Genomic DNA, 19,985 nt, shown 5'->3' with positions numbered 1-19,985 from the left:
TGTGAAGTTTCTGGGAGAAAATTGTGATACAGCCCTTCTCAATGGAAGCGAGGTGGCCCAGAGGCCCTGGGAAAGGGCAGGTCACCCGAACAGTCAATGGCACTCAGCAATCACTGGTCACTGCCTCCCTGAGGAGCTCCACCCAGATACTGTTCCTTGCCAGAGGCTATTTATTCACTCAGGCAGGGCCTCCAGGGTGTTTTGGCAACTTGTCCACATGGGCTACACAGAACCAGTCACCTAGCCACTGGCCTGGTGATGTGTGCAAAGCGGCGGGATGTCTGTCCAGAGCCTGAAAACCTGTTCCTCCTCGCCCAGCGTCCCCATCTCTGTCAACGGCACCACCATCTGCCCATCCGCTCAGCCAAAAGCTCAGAGTGATTCTGGATTCTCCTTCCCTCTCCCTTGCAATCCATGCACAAGGCCTGCCTGCTGACCCTCCAGAGAGAACCTGCTCCATCTCCTCGCTTCCCCCGCAGAGCATCCACGGGCTCCTGCCTGGACAACGGGTCTCCCTGGTTCTGATCTGGTCCCCAGGCCACTGCCCTTCTACCTGCAGCCAGGCTGAGCCATTGAAAAACACGAATCGTGCATACTTGATCTGCTCAGAACAGCTCAATGACTTTCTATTGGCTTTGGAATAAGATCCAGACCTTCCTCCATCATTCTCCCCCTCACTCCCCAGGTCCTGCTGTCCTCCTCAAAGTGTCTGGCAAGCCCATTCATGCCACATGGGCTTGTATTTATCCTTGTATTTATCCTGCTGCCTGGAATGATCCTCCCCCAAATTCCCACGTGACTGTGTCCTTCTCACGTGCAGGTGTCACCAGTGCCCTTCATACAACTCCCCTCTCCCACCCATCCAGAGGTGCTGCCCCTCCCAGGGACCTTCGCTCCTGATCTCTGGTGTGGGAGAGGCCCCACATGGGAATATGCCTCCCCTTCCTAACAGGCCCTATTTAATCTTCAATGCACCTAGCTAGGAAATAATGTTTCCCAGATGTCTTGTAGCTACCTGTGCAAGCGGTCCTCCTTTTGGCCTTCTAGATCAGTTCTCTGGCCAAAGATTCAGAGCAGTGAGCTGACCTAGATGGGCTGCATCCACCAATGTCTTTACTCTCTGGATTTGGCCAAGCAGGGGGCCCAGTCGGAAATCAGCTGAAGAGGAAAGGGATGTTGGGGTATGCATTCCTCCATTTCTCTCCCTGTGGTATTAACAGAGGGCGGTAGCTGCTGTTGGGTGGCCCTCTGTGTTCCAGTAATCATTTACTCTGCTCATCCCCTAGGTCTTCAGTTGGGAATGGCTCCAAGGTTACTAAATAGATTTCCCTACACTTTTCACACTTCAGCAAAATATAGTTAAGCCCTCCTTGAAGAATCCAAATTTGAGTGTGCCCCACATTCCTTGCTGAGATCGCTGGCTACTTAAGTTAGTTCTGTCTGTGTTGTACGTGATGTCTGGAATGAGGTCTTTACAGGGAACTGATTTAACTTGAAGTCCATTCTTTTTACCCTTTTGCTTCCTCCTTCTGTGATGCCTGGGATGTGGCTCTGATAGCAGGAGCTTCAGCAGCCATTCTGAACCACGAGGTGACCTTAAGGATAGAGGCCACACAACAATCATGGAAGAACAGAAAGGCACAGGAGCTTGGGTGTTTGATAACCTTAAAGCCACCATTCCAGTCCCGGAATGCCAATTTCCAGATATTTTTATGTGAGCGAGAAGCAAAATTCTATCTTGTTTAAGCCACTGTTACATTTTCTTTTAAATGCAGCCAAACCTAATCCCAATATATTTAGCTTCCAGAATTTAAGTGATCTCCCAAGTGTTGCTGAATTGGGAAAAAAAAAAAAAAAAAGTCTTGCAGGAATGTGCTTGGCAAGTTGAACACCAGGGTGGGTCTAGATGAGCCTTTCTCCTTCCTGAGATAACCTGCAGCCACATGTTTGTGTAACTCTAGTGAGAAATAGCAGGAATGTCAGGAGTTGGTATCTCAGAGAGGCAGAGTTTGGAAGCTACACTGATCTGGTGTCCGGAATCTGGGCACGCTGTCCTGGGCTTCCAGCCACTTGGCCCCTACGGAGCACGCAAACCTGAAATTTAAAATTGATTTCTGGAGATCGGTCTGCAGTACAGGGTGTGGTTTCTGGGTGTTCACACATGGGAGGTGGAAAACAAGCGCCTGGCCAGAAACCCTCCTGAGCCTTGTCCCGAAAGCCTGCCTCTCCTACCAAGCAGTCCTCTGGGCTGGGCACCTGTGACTTTTAAGATCACAGACCCTCTGGGAAGGTGGTGAGGGACTCGGGCTCAGCAAAGCACAAAAGGGCACACAATCTACGTACAGTTTTTTGCCCCCTCCCTGGGCTTCCCTCCTCACCCCCAGGCCACCTAGGCCACCCAGGCCTGGGCCCCTTCCCTGAACCTGTGACTCTCAGAGCTGACTGCCATGGACAGCTCCTCCTGACTCTTCAGCTTCTGCACCTACCAGGTCCAGTAACTGAACTGAGCTCCTGACCAGAGCTCTCCCCATCTCTGCAAACAGAGGATCCCTCCTTGCACTCATTCAGGCCCAGTCCTGGAGTTACTCAGGATTCCTCTAGCCCACTCCACATCAGGTCCATCAACACATCCTATCAGCTCTACCTAATAACTAGGGGCAGCATCTGCTTTCTCCCTCTCTGATTGGAGCCACCATCATCTCTCTCGTGCTTGGACTGCTGCAGTAGACCCCTTTCTGGGCTCCCTGCTCTTATTATATCCCTTCAGTTTATTCTCCATATCATAGACAGAAGGGTCGTATTAATGCAGAAGTCAAATAATGTCCCTCCTCTGCTCAGTGTCCTCCACTGGTGTCTGTATCACCTGGAAAGCCAAAATCCTCCCTCTGGTTCAAAGACCCTGCATGATCTATCCTTCCACCAATGCCTCATTATCCCTCAGACCTCACACCTGTTCACACTGTCCTGCCATCCTGGTTTCTCTGCTTCTCTGTGAGCCTGGTGGGACCATTTCTTGCTGCAGGGTCTTTGCACTCACTCTTCCCTCTGCCTGGAATGCTCTTCTTGGGGGAACTCCTTTGAATGGCTCCCTCACCTTCTTTGCTCATGTCCCCATAAATTCATCGCTCTCCCTCCCTTTCCCTATCTCTCTCCTTGCTGACCTCCCTTCCTTGCTATATCCCCCTCTCCACTTTTCACTATCATATGCACTATATAAATCTTTTTAATTAACTCTTGCATGAGTATGTGAGCTCCAAGGAATAGAGGTTTTGCCTTTTTTTTTTTTTTTTTAAGATTTTATTTATTTATTCATGAGAGACAGAAGCAGAGACACAGGCAGAGGGAGAAGCAGGTTCCATGCAGGGAGCCTGAAGTGGAACTCAATCCGGGGTCTCCAGGATCAGGCCCTGGGCTGAAGGTGGCACTAAACCGCTGAGCCACCTGGGCTGCCCGGTTTTGCCTATTTCGTTTGTTGTTGGATCCCCTCTGGCTCATGGTAGGTGCTCACTAAATAGCTATTGAGGGGTGCCTGGGTTGCTCAGTCAGTTAAACATCTGCCTTTGGTGCAGGTCATGATCCTGGGGTCCTGAGATTAAGCCCTGTATCAGGCTCCCTGCTCCACAGGGAGCCTGCTTCTCCCTCTCCCTCTGCCTGCTGCTCCCCCTGCTTGTGCTCTCTTGTTCTGTCAAATGGGTAAATGAAATCTTTAAAAAAAAACCTGTTGAATGAATGAGTCTGGTCTGCCCTGTGAACAACCTTGCTTTGGGGAGAGCCCCGTGAGTGTGCCCTGGGCATCTCCTGGACTCAACTGCACAGCCGGCACCTGCCTTCTTCTGGGACCAGCTCTTGAATTGTCCTTTAGGGAACACACCCACTCCCTGAATCTTCATAGCTCAACTTTGGTCAGCCCCATTCCTGGCTCCAGGGATGTGCACACAACTGCAGCCAGCCAATCCTTGTATTCTATCCCCCTGAACGGTTCATGGTTGACCAGCTGTCCCAGAGAGGACCAGCCCCAAAATACTTCATTTGGGGACATTTGTTGGTATGCACGGGAGAGAGACACTCCCTTTCTCCAAGGATGGCTTGCTGTCCCATTAACACAGCTCTAGTGATGCCAGATGGAAACCTGGGTTGAGGGTGAAGCCACTTTGGAGAGGAGGAAGATGGAGAGACAGGTGAGAGCCAGACAGAGCTCCTGGATCCAACCACACCTGAAGTTCAAAATGCACTTGGACTTTTTACTTCCCTGAGTCCAATAGAGTCCTTTGGTTGCGTATGGTCCATCTGGTTTGAATCAGGTTCCTGGCACTCATCATTGAAAGAATCCAGACCAGCAGAAAGGTTGTGAAACATGTGTTTTTCCATCCAGTGGAAAACTTGTTCCCGTGGCATTTTTTGCGGCCCCTCCAACACTGCTGCGTGGTGGCCTTTGGTCAGCCGCAACGGTGAGACTCTGTTCATGCAGTCTTGGGGGGCACACCTGAGATCGGCCATCTGAGGGAGCCTCTGAAAGGCACCTTGCTTCTACCCTGGGTGGCTCCTTGGGAGATGAACAGCGGAGAATCTGGGGTTTGGGGTCTGGCTCCTTACCCCTCAGTCACAGGGGCCCCTGTATTGGTGGGGCTCTGATACGAAAAGCCCATGGCTCACGCTTAAGAAAGTCCTTCTCTTTCCCAGCTTCCATCCTGCCGGCTGGGTTAGGGAGAAAGTCTTGGGGAGATGCCACCGTCCTCACCCTTTATAACAAAGACACGCCAGCCTTGTGGGAGGCCGCATCTTGCCGAAATGTAAAAACACTGCTGTTCTCATTGTACTCGATTTTGCAGTGACCTTTTACAAAAGGCAGTGACGGCTGGCTTGTCATTTACAGTCATCATTTAAGACTTCCTTTTCAAACAATACTTAAGCTTCAAAAAGTAAGTCCAGTTCAATAAAATCTCAAACAATAGAACAGACGGCACTGGGAGGCTGCAAACAATCTTCTGCTCCGCAAGGGCTATGTCTAACTCACCCTGGTGTCTCAGAGCCTCTCTGAGCCACTGAGGCTCACCGAAGGCCTGGCCGGATCAGGTTCAACTGGAAACCCTGGCAGATTCCACAGCCCATCTGACCCAAGGACACAAGATGCAAACAGGACTCTGGCTTCTGTGCGCATCTCCTTCTCTTATCCTCTGGCAAAGAAGGCCAGCCAAGCTCCTGCTGGTCTCCAAGGATCCCCCAAACACGGGGATTTTCCCATTCGCCTCAACGATGTATTGATCATGGAGGCTACTTACTGACCACTGTGCCCTGGAACCAGTTCCCCTGGGCATCTGACGCTTCCAAGTGACACTCAGGGAAGGGTGTCAGATGCACGTGAGGAGGCAGAAAACGAATCTACAGCCCGCCTCCCTGCCATCGCAATCTCACAATCAGGACTCAGGACGAGCCCCTCTGTCTGTGTCCTATCACAGTTCTCTCAACCAGACCCTAATTAGGATGGACGGCTGTTCTCCACCCGGGACTGGAAGGAAGCCTGGAATTAGCTCAGTCGAGAAGCCTTCAGCCCCAAGAACCATCAGAACTGCCACACGAATGAGCAGAAAATAGCAGATGATAAATTTTTTAGGACCACCCTCTGTGTGCCAGTTGTAGCAGACTGTGAGATAATGTGCTGGCCTTTTTTGGAACATGCATTATTGATCTGGGTCTGTCTAGTGGTTTATAAAAAGCCCACCATCCTCCCCCACCCCCACTACCACCTTCCCATCCCTCACCTCCAGAAAGCTGCACCACCTCCTTTCAAAAGCCGGTTCTGCTGCAGGAGGGGTCGGCTGGAGCGCGGAAGGCAAGGTTTGCAGGCACTGATCTATGCAAGGTGGTGCCGCGGTGTGGGTGCTGACAGACGCCCCAGAACTCAAAGGTTCCAAATGCACCGAATCCACTTCCTGGAATTTCTCAGCAGCACTTGCTCACATATGCTAGGATGCACGTACAAAGACGTCCCCGGCCATGGTATTTGTGGTGATGAAAGCCAACTAACAAACGCTAACGATCTAGAAACAACTGCCATTCCACGAGACTGGTTAAGACCACAAACCCTGGGTTTTAGTCTTGCTTGGCCATGTTCTAGCCTGGTAGGTGTGACCTTGGACAAGAAACTTCATTTTCCTGTGTCTTACTCTCTCCCTCTCTAACGAGGGAACGTATGCATTTTAAGTTAACCAGGGTTCTCCTTGCTCTCCTCCCTCTTGTGTCTTTATCATGTCCATAGATCCTTTTTCCGTATTTGCATATTCTCTGGGTTTTATTTGCGGGTCACAGATGTAAACTTATGATCACATTCTGACACAAGGCTTGGCTGGATCACGCTGCTGCAGCAAAAATGTGTTCCCAAGAGTGGTCGTTCAATCATTCACCTCGGTTCAGGCCAAAACCCTAGGAGTTGCCCTTCGTCTTCCTCTTTTCCTTAACTCCCACATCCAACCATCCCTTGAGGGCTCACCTGTGACTGCTTCCGCCCCGGGGCCAAGATTCCATCACTGGCCGAATTCCCGCAGGCCTCCCAATGGGGCTCCCTGCTTCTGCTCTCGGCAATCCAATTTCAGTATCACAGCGAGAGGGATCCTGCTGGAACCTAAGTCTGCTCACAGCCCCCTGCTAAAGGCCCCCTAACCCAGGTCCATTTCACCAAGAATAAAACTCAAACTCCCCGTGGCTCCAAGGCCCCTCATGACCTGGCCCCAGTCTACTCCTGGCCTTCTCTCTCCCCACTTCTAGCCGGGCTCTTCTCCAGCCCACAACCTTCCTTCTGTCCTAACCCACCAAGTTCACTGCTAACTAACACAGTCTTTGCCTTTCCCCTTCTCTGGATCTGGAACGCTCCTCCGCCATCCTCTAGCTCCCAGGACAGTGGGAGCATCCACAGAGAGGATGCTTAACATACATCTGCTGAGTGCACAAGTGCACGTCCAGGCAGTCTTGAACTCCCAGGCATGACTATAATTGAGGGGCCCCGTGAAGCAAGACCCTTGTGCTCTGAGATCCAGGTGCCACATGCAAGCGCTCGCCGCAAAATTCTACCAAAAACAAAACTTGGGTCCCTATGGCCGTGATCTGTAGGCTCCCCATGGTCATCAAACATGGTGCAAGATAAATGGTGCCGGAGAGATAGGTATTCTATGTGCCCAATTTTCAATAAAAGTTCTGGGCTTCGATTGCTTCCTGGCTATAAAGTCTTCTTGCACTTGATAAGCTCTCTGAGAAAAATCTATACTGGTGATTATTAATATAAATCATTATAAGGAGCAACTGGGATATATGTAAGTTACCTTTTCTTAGCAGTTAAAAAGACTGATGTATGCTTTTAATGATGGATCCAAAAAGAGTGTAGATTTGCAGGTGGATTTTCACTGCAATCTCAGGTTTGGTTGCAAAGGCTTATCTAGTCAACTTTTAAGTTTGTTGCCACCAATGATACTCAATTGCCCTTTGACAGTGCATACAGCCTCACCTGGTCAACCACGGGTGCTTCGTACCACAACCTGTAAGAGCCTCCAAGATATGGCCCCATCTTCTCCCTCCCTCAGGCTCCAGCCCCATCTGTCTCCTTGCTCCTGCCTCAGGGCCTTCACACATGCTGTTTCCCTTGCTTAAAAGGCTTTTCTCAGATCTTCACAGTACATAGTAGTGCTGATGACTGGAAAGCTATAGGGGGAAAGTGCACAAGGCTGTGTGCTGTCCAACATGGTAGCCACAAGCACTACCAAGCACCTGAAAGGTGGTGAGTCCTAAATGAGATGTGCTCTAAGTGTAAGGTACAGGCCAGATTTCAAAACAATATAAAAAATGTAAACTGTCTCATTAAGGACTTTTTAATGTTGATCACATGTTGAGATGATAATCATTTGGACCTACTGGGTTAAACAAAATACATGATTAATTTCACATTTTTTTAGCGTTAAATAATGTAGTTGTTAGAAAAATCTATGTCATTTGCATTTGTACTCTTGTAGAGTAGGGCAGTTCTGTGTATGGTTTGCTTGTTGGAGAAATAGAACCTGTAAAATCAGTGAATTCATGGTGGTGGGGAGGAGAAGAAGCTAGGGAGAAAGAAGGCTTACCCTGAGGGAGAGCCCCAACGGTGAGCTGGTAATATCAGTGGAGCTTGGCCCTGGGGAGCAGAAGGTCCAGCTGAGATGGGCTCGCTCTTGGCGGCCTCATGTGTGGAGGTTTGTCCTCATGCAGAGGGACACGTGGTGAGAAAAACCTATGCAGATGTTGCGCTCACAGCTCAGGTGGAGGAGCCTGTGGTCTAGTGTGAGCACAGAGGCAGATCCAGGAAGGCTTCTACGCTGAGCCAAGGAGGCAGTGTGATTGGGGGAGGGGGCTTGCGTGGGGAATAAAGGTGCTGAGATTGGGAGCTGGAGAAGCCCCTGACATGCCTGCTTTCATTGCGAGTGAGCTAAACCCTGACAAGGGTCCTGTCCTCACCTCTAGAGCCAGAGCACTGTGAAGGGAGGAAGCTCCGGGCAGGAGGCAGCCAAGCTCGTCCTCCTGAGGCACCATTTTGGTGAACAGGGTCAGGACACTACTACTAGCAGTAGTGTCCGCCCTTTCTGTCCCCAGATGCCACCGAGGAAGGCTGAGCCCACCTGAAGCGGTTAGATCGGAAGAGCAGGGCCCATATAGATGTGTGTGTACACACACACATGTACCCACACATAAGCACACACATATGTACACTCTGCTGGCTCCTTCTTAGCTTCAGTGCCAGCTCAAACATCACACCCTCTGAGTAGCCCTCTCTGATTACCAACCAAAGTAGCTCCCACTCCCCCAACCAGCACAGCATCCTCTTTAGTATCACCAGCCCATTTCTCCCTTCCTGCAATGATTTTCCTTGTGACCTAGCTGATTATCTGTGGCCCTCGCTCCACGACAGTAGGGATCGTGCCTGTCTCACTCATTACTCATGTTCTAGGCCCTACAATATCGCCTGGCACACAGCAGGTACCTGAGAGAGTGAAGCTAACGAATTGGTCTAAATATCTCTTCTCCTTAAGACTTTTGGAGAAATCCAAGAAGGGCTCTGCCTTAGGAATGAGCTGGAGACTCCTAACCTTGGGAACCAAGCCGCAAACGCACATGTGAGGGACAACCCCCTGTGACTTGGTTTAAATCCAAGTGAGCTCCATGGGTCTCCACTGTGACCCACCTCAGGAGCCTCAGATCTAGCACCGCAGCCATTGCAGCGCAGGTGGCCCCTGCTGGATGGGCGGCCCCAGCTGGGAGGGTGGTCCTGGCTGGGTGGGTGGCACATGCTAGGCGGGTGGTCCTGGCTGGGAGGGTGGTGATGGCTGGGCAGGTGGAACCTGCTGGGTGGGTGGTCCTGACTGGGCAGGTGGCACCTGCCGGGTGAGTGGTGCTGGCTGGGCAGGTGGCACTTGCTGGGCAGGTGGCACCTGCTGGGTGGGTGGTCTTGGCTGGGAGGGTGGTGCTGGCTGGTTGGATGGTCCTGACTGGGTGGGTGGTGCTGGCTGGACGGGTGGCACCTGCTGGGCAGGTGGCACTGGCTGGGCGGGTGATCCTAGCTGGGTGAGTGGCGCTGGCTGGGCGAGTGGTACCTGCTGGGTGGGTGGTCCTGGCTGGGCGGGTGGTCCTGGCTGGGCAGATGGCCCTGGTTGTGTGGGTGGCACCTGCTGGGCAGGTGGCGCTGGCTGGGTGGGTGGCGCTGGGTGGGTGGGTGGCGCCTGCTGGGTGGGTGGTCCTGGCTGGGTGGGTTATGCTGGCTGGGTGGGTGGCACCTGCTGGGCAGGTGGTCCTGGCTGGGTGGGTGGTGCCTGCTGGGTGGGTGGTCCTGGTTGGGTGATTGGTGCTGGCTGAGTGGGTGGCGCCTGCTGGGTGGTCACCTGCTGGGTAGGTGGCACTTGCTGGCCGGGTGCTTACCGAGCTCCACATCCTGGTCATCTGTCAGCACCAGGATGATGTTGGGGCGGATGTTTCTGCGGTCCCTCTGGAACCTGCCCTTCAGGCGGTGGTGTGACAGGAACGCCGAACTCCCACCCAGCAGAGAGAAGGCGGTTGCGGAGAGCAAGCAAAGCAGGAGGCCGTGGGGTGCCATCTTACGACCTTCTGTCGATCTGTTGCTTCTTGCCGGACCCAGGAGGCTGAAGTCTGAGGCGTTTCGTGGATTTGCCTCTTTTCCCTTCCCGCTCTACTCACGGATCTAAAGTAGGAGGAAGAGAATCAGGTCAGTCTTTACGTAAAGGCCGCCTGACTGCTCGGGCTTGCATAATGATTTCTGGCATGGACTAGCGGGTGTCTTTGATCAGGGGGAGATATAGCAAAGAAAACCGAACTCGGAGAAAGTTAGAAGGGAAGAACTTGCGATCTGCTCAATCAATAGAGCAGCAGAGAGGCTCTCTGTGACTTCTGCAGATGGAATTTTCTCCCCCGGACCAGCAATCCACTGCATGTGCCGGTGGCGGGCCTTGTCCCAAGTCAGATGACCAGCCTGTCTCCGGACCATCCAACCCGTTCAACAGACAGATCCGCCCCAGAGAAAGGAAAAGGAGGAGCCCAGTGTGGGGGAGCAGATATTTCTGGGCATCCCCTCTCCTCTGGCAGCTGGGGTTGGGGAGACACAAGCGAGCAGGACGCAGTCCCCGCTCTTGGGCAGCATGTGGCTCAGGCAGGGCTGCGTGACCCCGGATGCTGTGTGTGCTCCAGTCACAGCTGTCGCCTGCCGGGGTCCCCCCATCAAGCCAGTAAGGAGCCTCAGTTTTCCCGGGCACAAAATGGGGAGACGAGGTTGTTACAGGAGCTCCAGCCAATGGGGATGCGTGTGAAGGCCCCCTGCAGACAGATCCCATAGTGGGCAAGTTATTCACACTAGTTTTCAGTCCGAAGAACAAACAAGATGACAGAAGAGAAGACTGGGAGCGCAAAGAGTTGCAGGAGAAGAGCTGTCCCAGTCTGTCGCGACCCTGGTCACCCCTGGACCCCGGGGTCAGATGGAGTCATGAGCGAAGGCAGGGGCAGGGGAGGCAGGATGGCGAATCTTGGCTCGGGCAGGTCTGATCTCGTTCTGCTCTTTGCTCTCTGCGGTCATTTTTCTACTTCTTGAGGAAATGAGCCTTCAAGTATTTCCAGATATAGACTCTAGGTCTCATTTATTTAGAACGAGAGAGAGTGAGTGAGCAGACGTGTCAGGAGGAAACCAGGCTTGTTGGAGGTGAGGCCGCATGACCTTGAAGGACTCTGCTTGCCCCCTGCCCCCATCACAGCTCAGGGAACTCATCAAGGGTTCCGGTCCACAGAAGGGGATGGTCGCAGGAACACCCCTCTAAGAGGTCCCCTGTCTCCCCCGACTGCGCCCCATCCTCCATCCTCTCCAGACGGCGAGCAGTGTCTCCCTAAAATGCAAATCCCATCTTATCCCTCAGTAGGCCTGGCCCAGGCTGAGACCAGCAAGGTGTTCAGGGCACAAGACAAAAGGGACTCACTCAGTCCAGCTGGTACTGGCACAAGGCCTTCACCTTAGTCCCAGTCCTGTCCCTCACCTGCTCATCCTCTCCCTTGGCTTCTCCAGCCTGAAGAATACAATGTACGCTCCCTACCAGGGCTTCCAGGGGATCCAAGTGATCCAGCCCCTGCCCACCTCACCTCCTCCCTCCCAATTGCTCCCCAGCCCCACTGGCTTCTTTCTGTTGACAAGTCAAGATTGTTCCTGCCCCAGGGCCTTTGCACTTGTTCTTCCTTAAACCTTGAAGAGTCTTTCCCCAGATTTACTTTCTATACCGGGCTCACTCTCCTCCACCAAGTCTTGACACAAACAACATCCTTAGAAAGGCCTGCCCCGACTGCCATATGTAAGGTGGTGCCCTCACCTGAGGCACTCTATGTTAGAACTTGATTTATTCTCCTGATAATCCCTACTACAACCTGCAATCATCTTAGTTGCTCAGCTCTCCCCACTCAAGGGTCAGTTCCAGGAGAATAGGAAGTGGGCCTGTGTTCACCACAGCTTGATCCCCAGCACTTTGTACTATGCCTGTCACCTAGTAGGGGCCAAAGAAATATTCTGAGAGCTAAAGGAGTGGGGGTTTTGTTAAGGTCCCCAGAATTCTGCAGAGTGAGGGACGTGGGGCTTGGCAGGGCCACACCATAGCCTTGTTTGGAGGCTCAGCAGCATCACCAACCCCTTCCCCCATCAGCCTCCTCCAGAAAGGGTCCCGCTCATCTGTTTTCCACCCTGCTCTGTGCCCCAGGAAGCCAGTCTCACCTCTGCAGGTGGCACCTGCCTGACCTCTGGCTTCCTGAGGGCTGGGCCTGGGGAAGCTCTGCTGGGTGGCTGCTGGAGAGGGGGAGGCAGGAAATCCTTCACTCAGCTGTGCTCCCTCCCTTGCATTAGTAGCACCCCAGTGCCTTTGTCACTCTAGGCTGGCCACTGCTCTGGCTTTCCTCCAGCCCTGGGGGCACCTCTCCCTCCTCTCGTCCCTTCAAGCCTACGGGTAGTGAGGCTTGTTGCCTGGCTAGTTCTTTCTGGGTGTTGCAAGACTCATTTGCTGCTCCCCAAGCCCCGAATGCCTCTGGAAGTAACGCCTTCCATCCACACTCCCCAGGGCAGGCCAGGAGCAGGAGCAGGCTCCATGCAGTGCTTCCCTCCCCAGAGACCTCCGACAGGACATCTGTGCAGGGGCAGGGTGGGGTGGGGAGCAGTGAGGATCACATACTCAGGGGAGCTGACCTGGGAACCGTGACTTTCATAGGACCCGAGGGCAAGCACGGCTTCCATCTCACGACCTCTCGGCAGCCAGAGCCACTGCATCAACTGCTTATTCAGCATCTGCCATGCACCGCACTGGGCAACGGTTAAGATGTGGACTTTGGCGTCACTTGCTGGGTGACCCCGGGCAAATAACTTAACCCCTCTGTGCCTCAGTTTCCTCATCTATAAAATGGCTGTGAAGGATGCAATGGGTTCATTTAGAGTGCTGAAACCACAGCCCACCACAGGGAATGACCCGGAACACATCGTTCACAGAGTAAACCATTCTCGGGTAACGGTCACTGTAGTTGTGGGTGGGCTGTGACGGGCACTCTGCTTGCAGAGTCTCTTCCACTCCCAACCACCCCACACACAGGGACGAGTGCTGTCCCCACTTTCAAGTTGAGAAGACAGGGGCTGAATCACCATCCTAAGATCCCCCAGGGAGCAAACGGCAGAGGGGGTCTGACTTCTGCTCCCCTGACCGCTCAGAGCGGGTCCCCTCCCCTAAACCCACATTTCCCGACCGCCTCCATTCAGGTGCCACAGCCCCTGTTTCTGCTAAATCTGCACAACCTTTTCACTGTGAAATGGCCTCATTTAAAAATAAAAACACAAATATGCGTTTTTGAAAAAGCAAACTTTCTACCCAAGGGTAAGTGGAAAATGGGCATCCCCTTCTCCATCAAACTAACTCACACAGAATGAAAGAAAGCAGACACGCTTACTCAGCCTCACAGCTTCTAGTTCCTTCCTAAGGATCCAAGCTGAGTCCTGTGCCCACCTGCTTTCCCACCTGCACACGCTCTCTCTTTAGCTGTCGAAAGAAGTCAAAGCGCATTAGACTTTCTGCTGGAGGGAGTGGAAAGCTGGGAGAGGGTCGAAAAGGAGACATGTTCCACCTCGAATCGGTCCGTGGATCACCCCCAATCATGGGGTGGTTCCTAAATCATGTTTCTCAGTCCCTGTCCCACCTGCCTCGGGAAACCCATCAGGATGCTTTGTGCCTTGCACTCGAACTGATGCCTCAATCGGCCCACCTTCATTTGTGAAACACACATCCATGCGCCTTCAGATAGACACCAAGCACTAAAATAACATCGAGAGACTTTCCAAGGGATGTCCCCCAACTCTCTTCTACCAGAAACAGTAACAGCAAATGCTTGTTGAGAGCTTGCAACACTCCAGCCCCTGCTCTATACATTTTACGTTTAATCTGCATTTCTACCCATCAATATTATACCCATTTTTTGGATAAGCTGAGGCGCAGAGAATTAAAAGTACTTTTCCAGGACACATGATTAAATAAGCGGCAGATGGGGTTCAAACCCAGCCTGGCTCAACCAGATTACTGGGTAAGTTCCTGAGTCTCCCAGCCTCAGTTTCCTTCCTCATTTGCCAAATGGAGCAGCAGGTGGCCAGGTGTCCTCTGAGGGTCTTTTGGGCTCCAGGCCTGCGATGTAGAGGGAGGTATGGAGCTGGCAGCTGCGGCCTGTATTGGGAGCTCTGGGCCAGATGGTGGGTGGAGCTGGGAGACGCGGTCAGCTGGACTGTTCCTGGCACCCATGTTGGTTTTCTCGTGAGCCTTCCCCACCCTCAACCGCAGTCCCCTTCACTCCCTGCTCCCAGGCAACCATAACCCACCAGCGAGGATGCTCCCCCTCTGGATAGAAGTCAAAGCTCTGTGACTGGAGACCAGAGAGTAACAGGAGCTAATTATTTCATCAGATCAAGTCATCAGCAGGTCGAATTTTGATGAATTCCCTCAGCTCTGACTTCCCCTGGCCTTGTGCCAACCTCTCTCTGGATGCTGAAGAAATCAATTAAAAATGACACAAGGGATTTTTGCCTCCATTTTTTTTCCCTTCTTGGTAAAAGATTCAAAGTGGTTGCGCGGAGAGTATCTGGTGAATCTGCACAGCACAGCGGACGGATGTGCTGACTGTCCCTCAGATACTCCCCTCGTTCCCACCAGCTCGCTGCAAGGCCCATCTGGCGCCTTCTCTTTGTCCTGTGTCTTCTCATAGCCCTTGGCACAGGCCTTCCAGCCCAGGAAGACAGCTCCGGAAATGTCTAATGTCCCACGTGTTCAGAAACATCACTCCTGCTTCTAGACTTATCTGTTAATCTGCAGAGAGGAACAAGTCCCAGGGGGCCCAATGACCCCTCCCTGCCCCACACACCACAGCTTTGGGGAAGCTCCCAGGACCTCGCTCAGGCCTGTCCAGAAAGACCCAGATGGTAGTCTTCTCTGAGGATCCCTAAATTGCCAACAAGATTAGCTAAGAGGAGTTTGGGAATGATTAGGCAGCTGAGGGAGTGGGAGAGGACGTGGCCCGAGGCAGAACAAGGCACTGCCTGAGGGAAGAAGCCTCAGGGAGAAGGGAGGAAAGGGATTGTAGAGTGTGGAGAGGTGCCCCGTGTGCTGGGGCAGGTGGTATGGACAGCCCGACCACTAACGTCCTCCTTCATTTACTTAACAGATCTCTATTTAGGGCCTAGTATGTGCAAAGCACAGCGTTAGGTGGTAGGATAGTCCTGCCTGTATCCTAACAGCCTCCTAAGTAGTTTCCTTGCCTCTACTCTCTCCACCTTCTAGCAAATAGCCAGAGGGTCCTGTTAAAATCAAGAAGGCCCTCCACTGAAAAGCCTTGAGGGCTCCCATCTCATGCTAAATAAAACCCCAAACCCTCCAAAGGGCCAATGAGACTCTAAGGGGGCCTATCACCCCTCTGACCTCATCCTCTTCCATTTTTCCCCTTGTCCACTCCGCCCCTGTGCTGTTTCTTGACATGCCAGGCATGTCTCCACCCCAGGGCCTTCGCACTTGCTGTTCCCTCTGGTTGGAGCCTTCCTCCAGCTATATTCAAGGCCCTGTTCTCACCTCCTTCCGGTCATTGCTTACATTTTGTCTTAACAGGTTAACACAGAAATATTTGCCCCTCCCACTAGTCCTGACCACCTCTGGCAAACTATGGATTTTACCTTTTCCTTTATGGGTCACCCCCCCTTCTCCAGCCCAACTGGGGTGTCAGCTCCCAGAGGCCAAGGATCTTTGTCAGGTCTCACATCCGTGTCCCCAACTCCTGACCTAGCAAAACATTCCACTGGCCCCCCCCCAACCCCGGGAAGTCCTCCAGGGGGGCTGGGGTCCCGGCCGCCCCCTTACTGCGCTAGGCAGGGGCAGCTGGGCTCCGGGGCAGAACACGTGACCCAGGCAGAGCCAATCAGCACGTTTCATCCCCTTGGCTCCAGTGATTGGTCCAGAGGCAGACATGTGACCCGGGCTGGCCAATGGGAGGGAGCGGGGAGGAACCGTGGGAGCGGGCGGCCGGGTGCCAGCCCCGCCCGCAGGGGAGGCTCCTGAGGGGCTGCTGGGGACGCTGCTGGGGACGCGGGCTGAGCCTCGTGCAGACAGGCACCCTCGGCTGCTTCAGGGAATCTCTTCCAACAGGAAGCACCAGGCCCAGCCCAGCAAACTCCCCTGAAAAACGGTGGTGGAGAATGAATAATACCACGTGCGGGTACTTATGACAGGCCCCGCCCATCCCTCCGCGCTCTTCCCGTTAGCTCCGTCACCCTTACAGTCACCCTTACAGCTCGGAGTCGGATGTTCTATTTGCAGATGAGGAAGCCGAGGCACGGGGAGTTTCCAGAACTTGCCCAAGGTCATGCAGTTTGGAGGTGGAGCAGCTATTGCCTCCACCTTGGCTCACCTCCTCCCCATCCTCTCTCTGGGCGGGCTTCCCCGCGCCCTGGGAGATTCACTTGGATGGACCACAGCAGTTGGCTCTTGGTGGGGTTTGGCCCTGGGGGAGTGGGAGGGGGGGGTCACTGCCAGGCATCCGTCCTCCCTGCCCAGGTGCTGGGAGCTGACCACATCCCTCTCTTGCTCTGCTGGGGGCTGCAGCTCCCGTGGGTGGCTCTCTCCAGGTGCCAACCAATGCTCCCCACCGTCCCCAGCCCTCGGGATCTGAATACTCATTTTCTTAACACTGCTCACAACTTTGTTGGAAGACTCGACCTGCTTCCTGCAGAGCCCTGGGTGGGTAAAGCAAGCGGACCTCACAGCTGAGATGTGCACCCAGACGGCCGGACCCCAGCGCCTCAACCTGACCCCTGTGCTCACTTGAAGACCCATGAATGGTACAAGCAGCTGAGGTTAAGCGTATGGCACAAACAGAAAGAAGAAGGGGGGAAAGTGCTGGTCGGGGGGGGGGCAGTCAAAGAGGGCTGCCTGGAGGAGGTCTCACAGGATAAAGTTTAAGGTAAAGTTTAAGTTCCTCTTCCTAAGTAAGAGGAACAAAGTTCTGAAGAACCCACAGGGTTTTTCTGAAGAGGGGGGAAGACAGGGTGCTTCTAGCACGGGAAATGGCATGAGCAAATGGCAGGCAGAGTGGGAAGGATGGAAATGCGTGGTCTCGAACCTCGCAAGCCCAGGAGTGGTCTAGATAGGGAAATGACACAAGCACATCTGTTCAACCTTACACTCCTCTGGTGTCTCCCCTTCTTCCTGGCTTCAGGTTTTTTCCAGGCTTCTCTCTTCCTCTCCAGGGCTGTCAAAGAAAGGACAGGAGCTCCTGTAACCTATGGACACAGACTCTCCTTGTCTTCCTGCCTGGGGCCAGGACATCTGGTGGTTCTCTGTGCCTGGTCTTGGAAGTCCAGCTGGAGGTAGAGAAGCACGCCAGCTCTCCAGAGCAGGACACAGGACAAGAGAAGGGTCTTTCAAAGGGAGGCAGCAAAGATGAAATTTCAAGACAAGGGCTCAGGATCTGGAAAGGAAATCAGGGCATAGAGAGAATGGCTTAAGAACCCCGTTGCTTGTATAACTGTTCGTTCGACAAGAAATTCTCAAAGACCCACTATGTGCCAGGCACAGTTCTTGGTACTGCAGATAAAGCAGTGGGGGGGGGGGGGGGGAAGTCCCTGCCCTCAGGGAGCTGACATTCTAAGGAGTCAGGTCAAAAGCTGGAGCTGAAAAACTCTAGCCAAAAGTGAGAAGTGTCAGGACTCGAAGTTATGGCAAACCACAGTGAACTTCTAGGATGGGACCACGGAGTCTAGTTAGAGCTCAACAGAAGCTCAGAAACAATATATTCAAGGAGCTGGAAGGCTGAACGTCGCAAGGTTTTATATGTAAAGTGAGCGGTGTTTGAGAGGCCATGTAATTCACATGCTCGAGTATCTGAGCATCTATGTGCAAATACTGTTTCATGATCAGTGAAAAGAACCAGACACAGACCTCTCCTCTGATGGAGCTGAGAGAGTGGAGAAAGCCAAGCAGATAGGTACGTGCTAAAATGCAGCCGGGAACAAGCCAGAGAAGTGGCGTTCCAATCTTGGCTCTACTACGGACGAGTTGTTGGAGGAGTAACTTACCCTCTTGTGGCCTCAGTGTCTTCATCTATAAAGTGGGGCCAGTAAGAGCATTTACAGAGTTGTGAAGACGAAATGGCTTAATGCCTGTGAATCCTTTAGAGCTTTAGGACTGTATACAGTAAGTGCCCAATATATGTTGGCTAGCATTCTTGGTTGGGTTTGGGCTAACATACTTTCTATGACGCATCCAGTTTTCATTTGGGGATCTTCTCCCCAATCCTCAATCCGTGAGGTTCAAACTATGCCCCAGCTGCAGAGCTCCAAGGCTAGACTATGGGATCCAGACCTGAGCCAATCAGAGCCTTCCAATTCCTCCTCCTCAGTGATTGGCCAACCAGAGTAATCCAGGTGCCCTGGCCTGGCTAGGAGAAGATGCCTACCTACCCTTTTCAACTGGCTAACTTGCTCCATGTCCTTCCACCATGAGGGTGAGGGAAGATGGACACCATCTTGCCTCATGTAGAGGTGGAATGAAGCCAACATGCGGAAGAAAACAGAGCAGAGAAATGGAACATACTTGGGTTTTGAAACATTTGAGACCTGGATCCAGCTAAGCCTGAAAGAAGAAGATTTACATTTGGGTTCTTTGTTGTGGGTGCCAAGAGATTCCTTTTTTTCCTTTGACTAGTTTGAGCAGTTTTCTTTCTTTCATAGGTGAACTTTCTCACACGTTGACTCCTTAGGGACATGAATCAAATTCTTTGTTTCTTAGGTTGTGCCAAGTTGCTTTCTCTGTCACTTGCAACCGAATGAACCCAAATGGTAGAGCAAGCTGGAGACAGAGTGTTGACTCAGGTGGCTTCCCAGCTGCCTCCTGCCTCCGTGCAGAGAGACCTGACAACACGGCTTGCTAGCCCTCGGCCTGGGCCCGGGCCCAACTCTCTGCCTTACTGTAGGCAAACTTTCCTCATCCTTATTTGTCAACCGATAAGAAAAAGGTGGTGTGGAAAAGCAGAAGGAACGTGGGCGTGGGAGTCATGAATTCTGGTCCCAATTTGGTCTCAGTTTCCTCATCTGCCAAGCCAAACAGACTGTTCCCTGGGCACGGCCCTGCAGTATGGGATAGGTGGAGTCTGAAGGTGGAGAGGGGGCCTTCCCTGGCCGTCCTCCTGGAAGGAGGACTCCCTGTTACTCTTGGCCTCATCCAAGGTTTGTTCTCTTCAGAACACTCATCACAACATGTGATTCTTCATGCACTCTTCTATTCTGGTCTTTATTTTGTGGGGGTTGTTTTTCTTACTGGAAGCTCTGCAGGGGTAGGGCTGTCTCCTTTTTTTTTTTAAGGATTTTTCCTTACTTTTTAAAAAAGATTTTACTTATTTATTTGAGAAAGAGAAAGAGCATGGACGGTGGGAGGGGCAGAGGCAGAAGGAGAAGTAGACTCCTCACTGAGCAGGGAGCCCAACACGGGGCTCAATCCCAGGACCCCGGGATCATGACCTGAGCTGAAGGCAGACGCTTAACCAATGAACCACCCAGGCCCTCATTAAAGGATTTTAAAAGAAGATTTATTTGAGAGAGAGAGAGAGAACGCACGCAAGTGGGTGGAAGGGCAGATGGGGAGAGAGAAAGAGAGAGAATCCTCAAGCAGACTCTGTGCTGAGCAGGGAGCCTGACGTAAGGCTCGATCCCAGGACCCTGAGACCATGACCTGAGCCAAAACCAAGAGTTGAACACACAACCGACTGAGCCACCCAGGCACCCTGGGCGGTCTCTTTTCTAAATAGCCCCAGCCCCTGGCACAGCCTGGGTGCTAATTCTTACAGTTGGTCAACAAATATTTACTGAGCACCTACTATGCACAGGCCCTGTTCTACATGCTGGAGACCCAGAAATAAACAATCTTTTA

At 52.7% G+C, this 19,985-nt stretch overlaps 1 protein-coding gene across 1 annotated transcript in view; it reads right to left on the bottom strand.

Moving 5' to 3' along the window:
- The window catches only part of SULF2 (sulfatase 2), a 92,052-nt gene extending 74,523 nt beyond the window's left edge, over positions 1 to 17,529 (bottom strand). The window contains exons 1-2 of the mRNA XM_041732354.1: positions 17,243 to 17,529; positions 9,931 to 10,210 (exon numbers count right to left, since the gene is read on the bottom strand). Of these exons, the coding sequence (XP_041588288.1) occupies positions 9,931 to 10,105 (175 nt within the window). The 5' untranslated portion in view covers positions 10,106 to 10,210; positions 17,243 to 17,529. The remainder of the gene's footprint in view (positions 1 to 9,930; positions 10,211 to 17,242) is intronic.
- Between the last annotated feature and the right edge of the window lie 2,456 nt (positions 17,530 to 19,985).

This window comes from Vulpes lagopus, chromosome 18 (genome assembly GCF_018345385.1).
Source record: "Vulpes lagopus strain Blue_001 chromosome 18, ASM1834538v1, whole genome shotgun sequence".
NCBI lineage: Eukaryota > Metazoa > Chordata > Mammalia > Carnivora > Canidae > Vulpes > Vulpes lagopus.
Note: the sequence above shows the minus strand (reverse complement) of the source record. Positions and strands in the feature narration are given on the sequence as shown.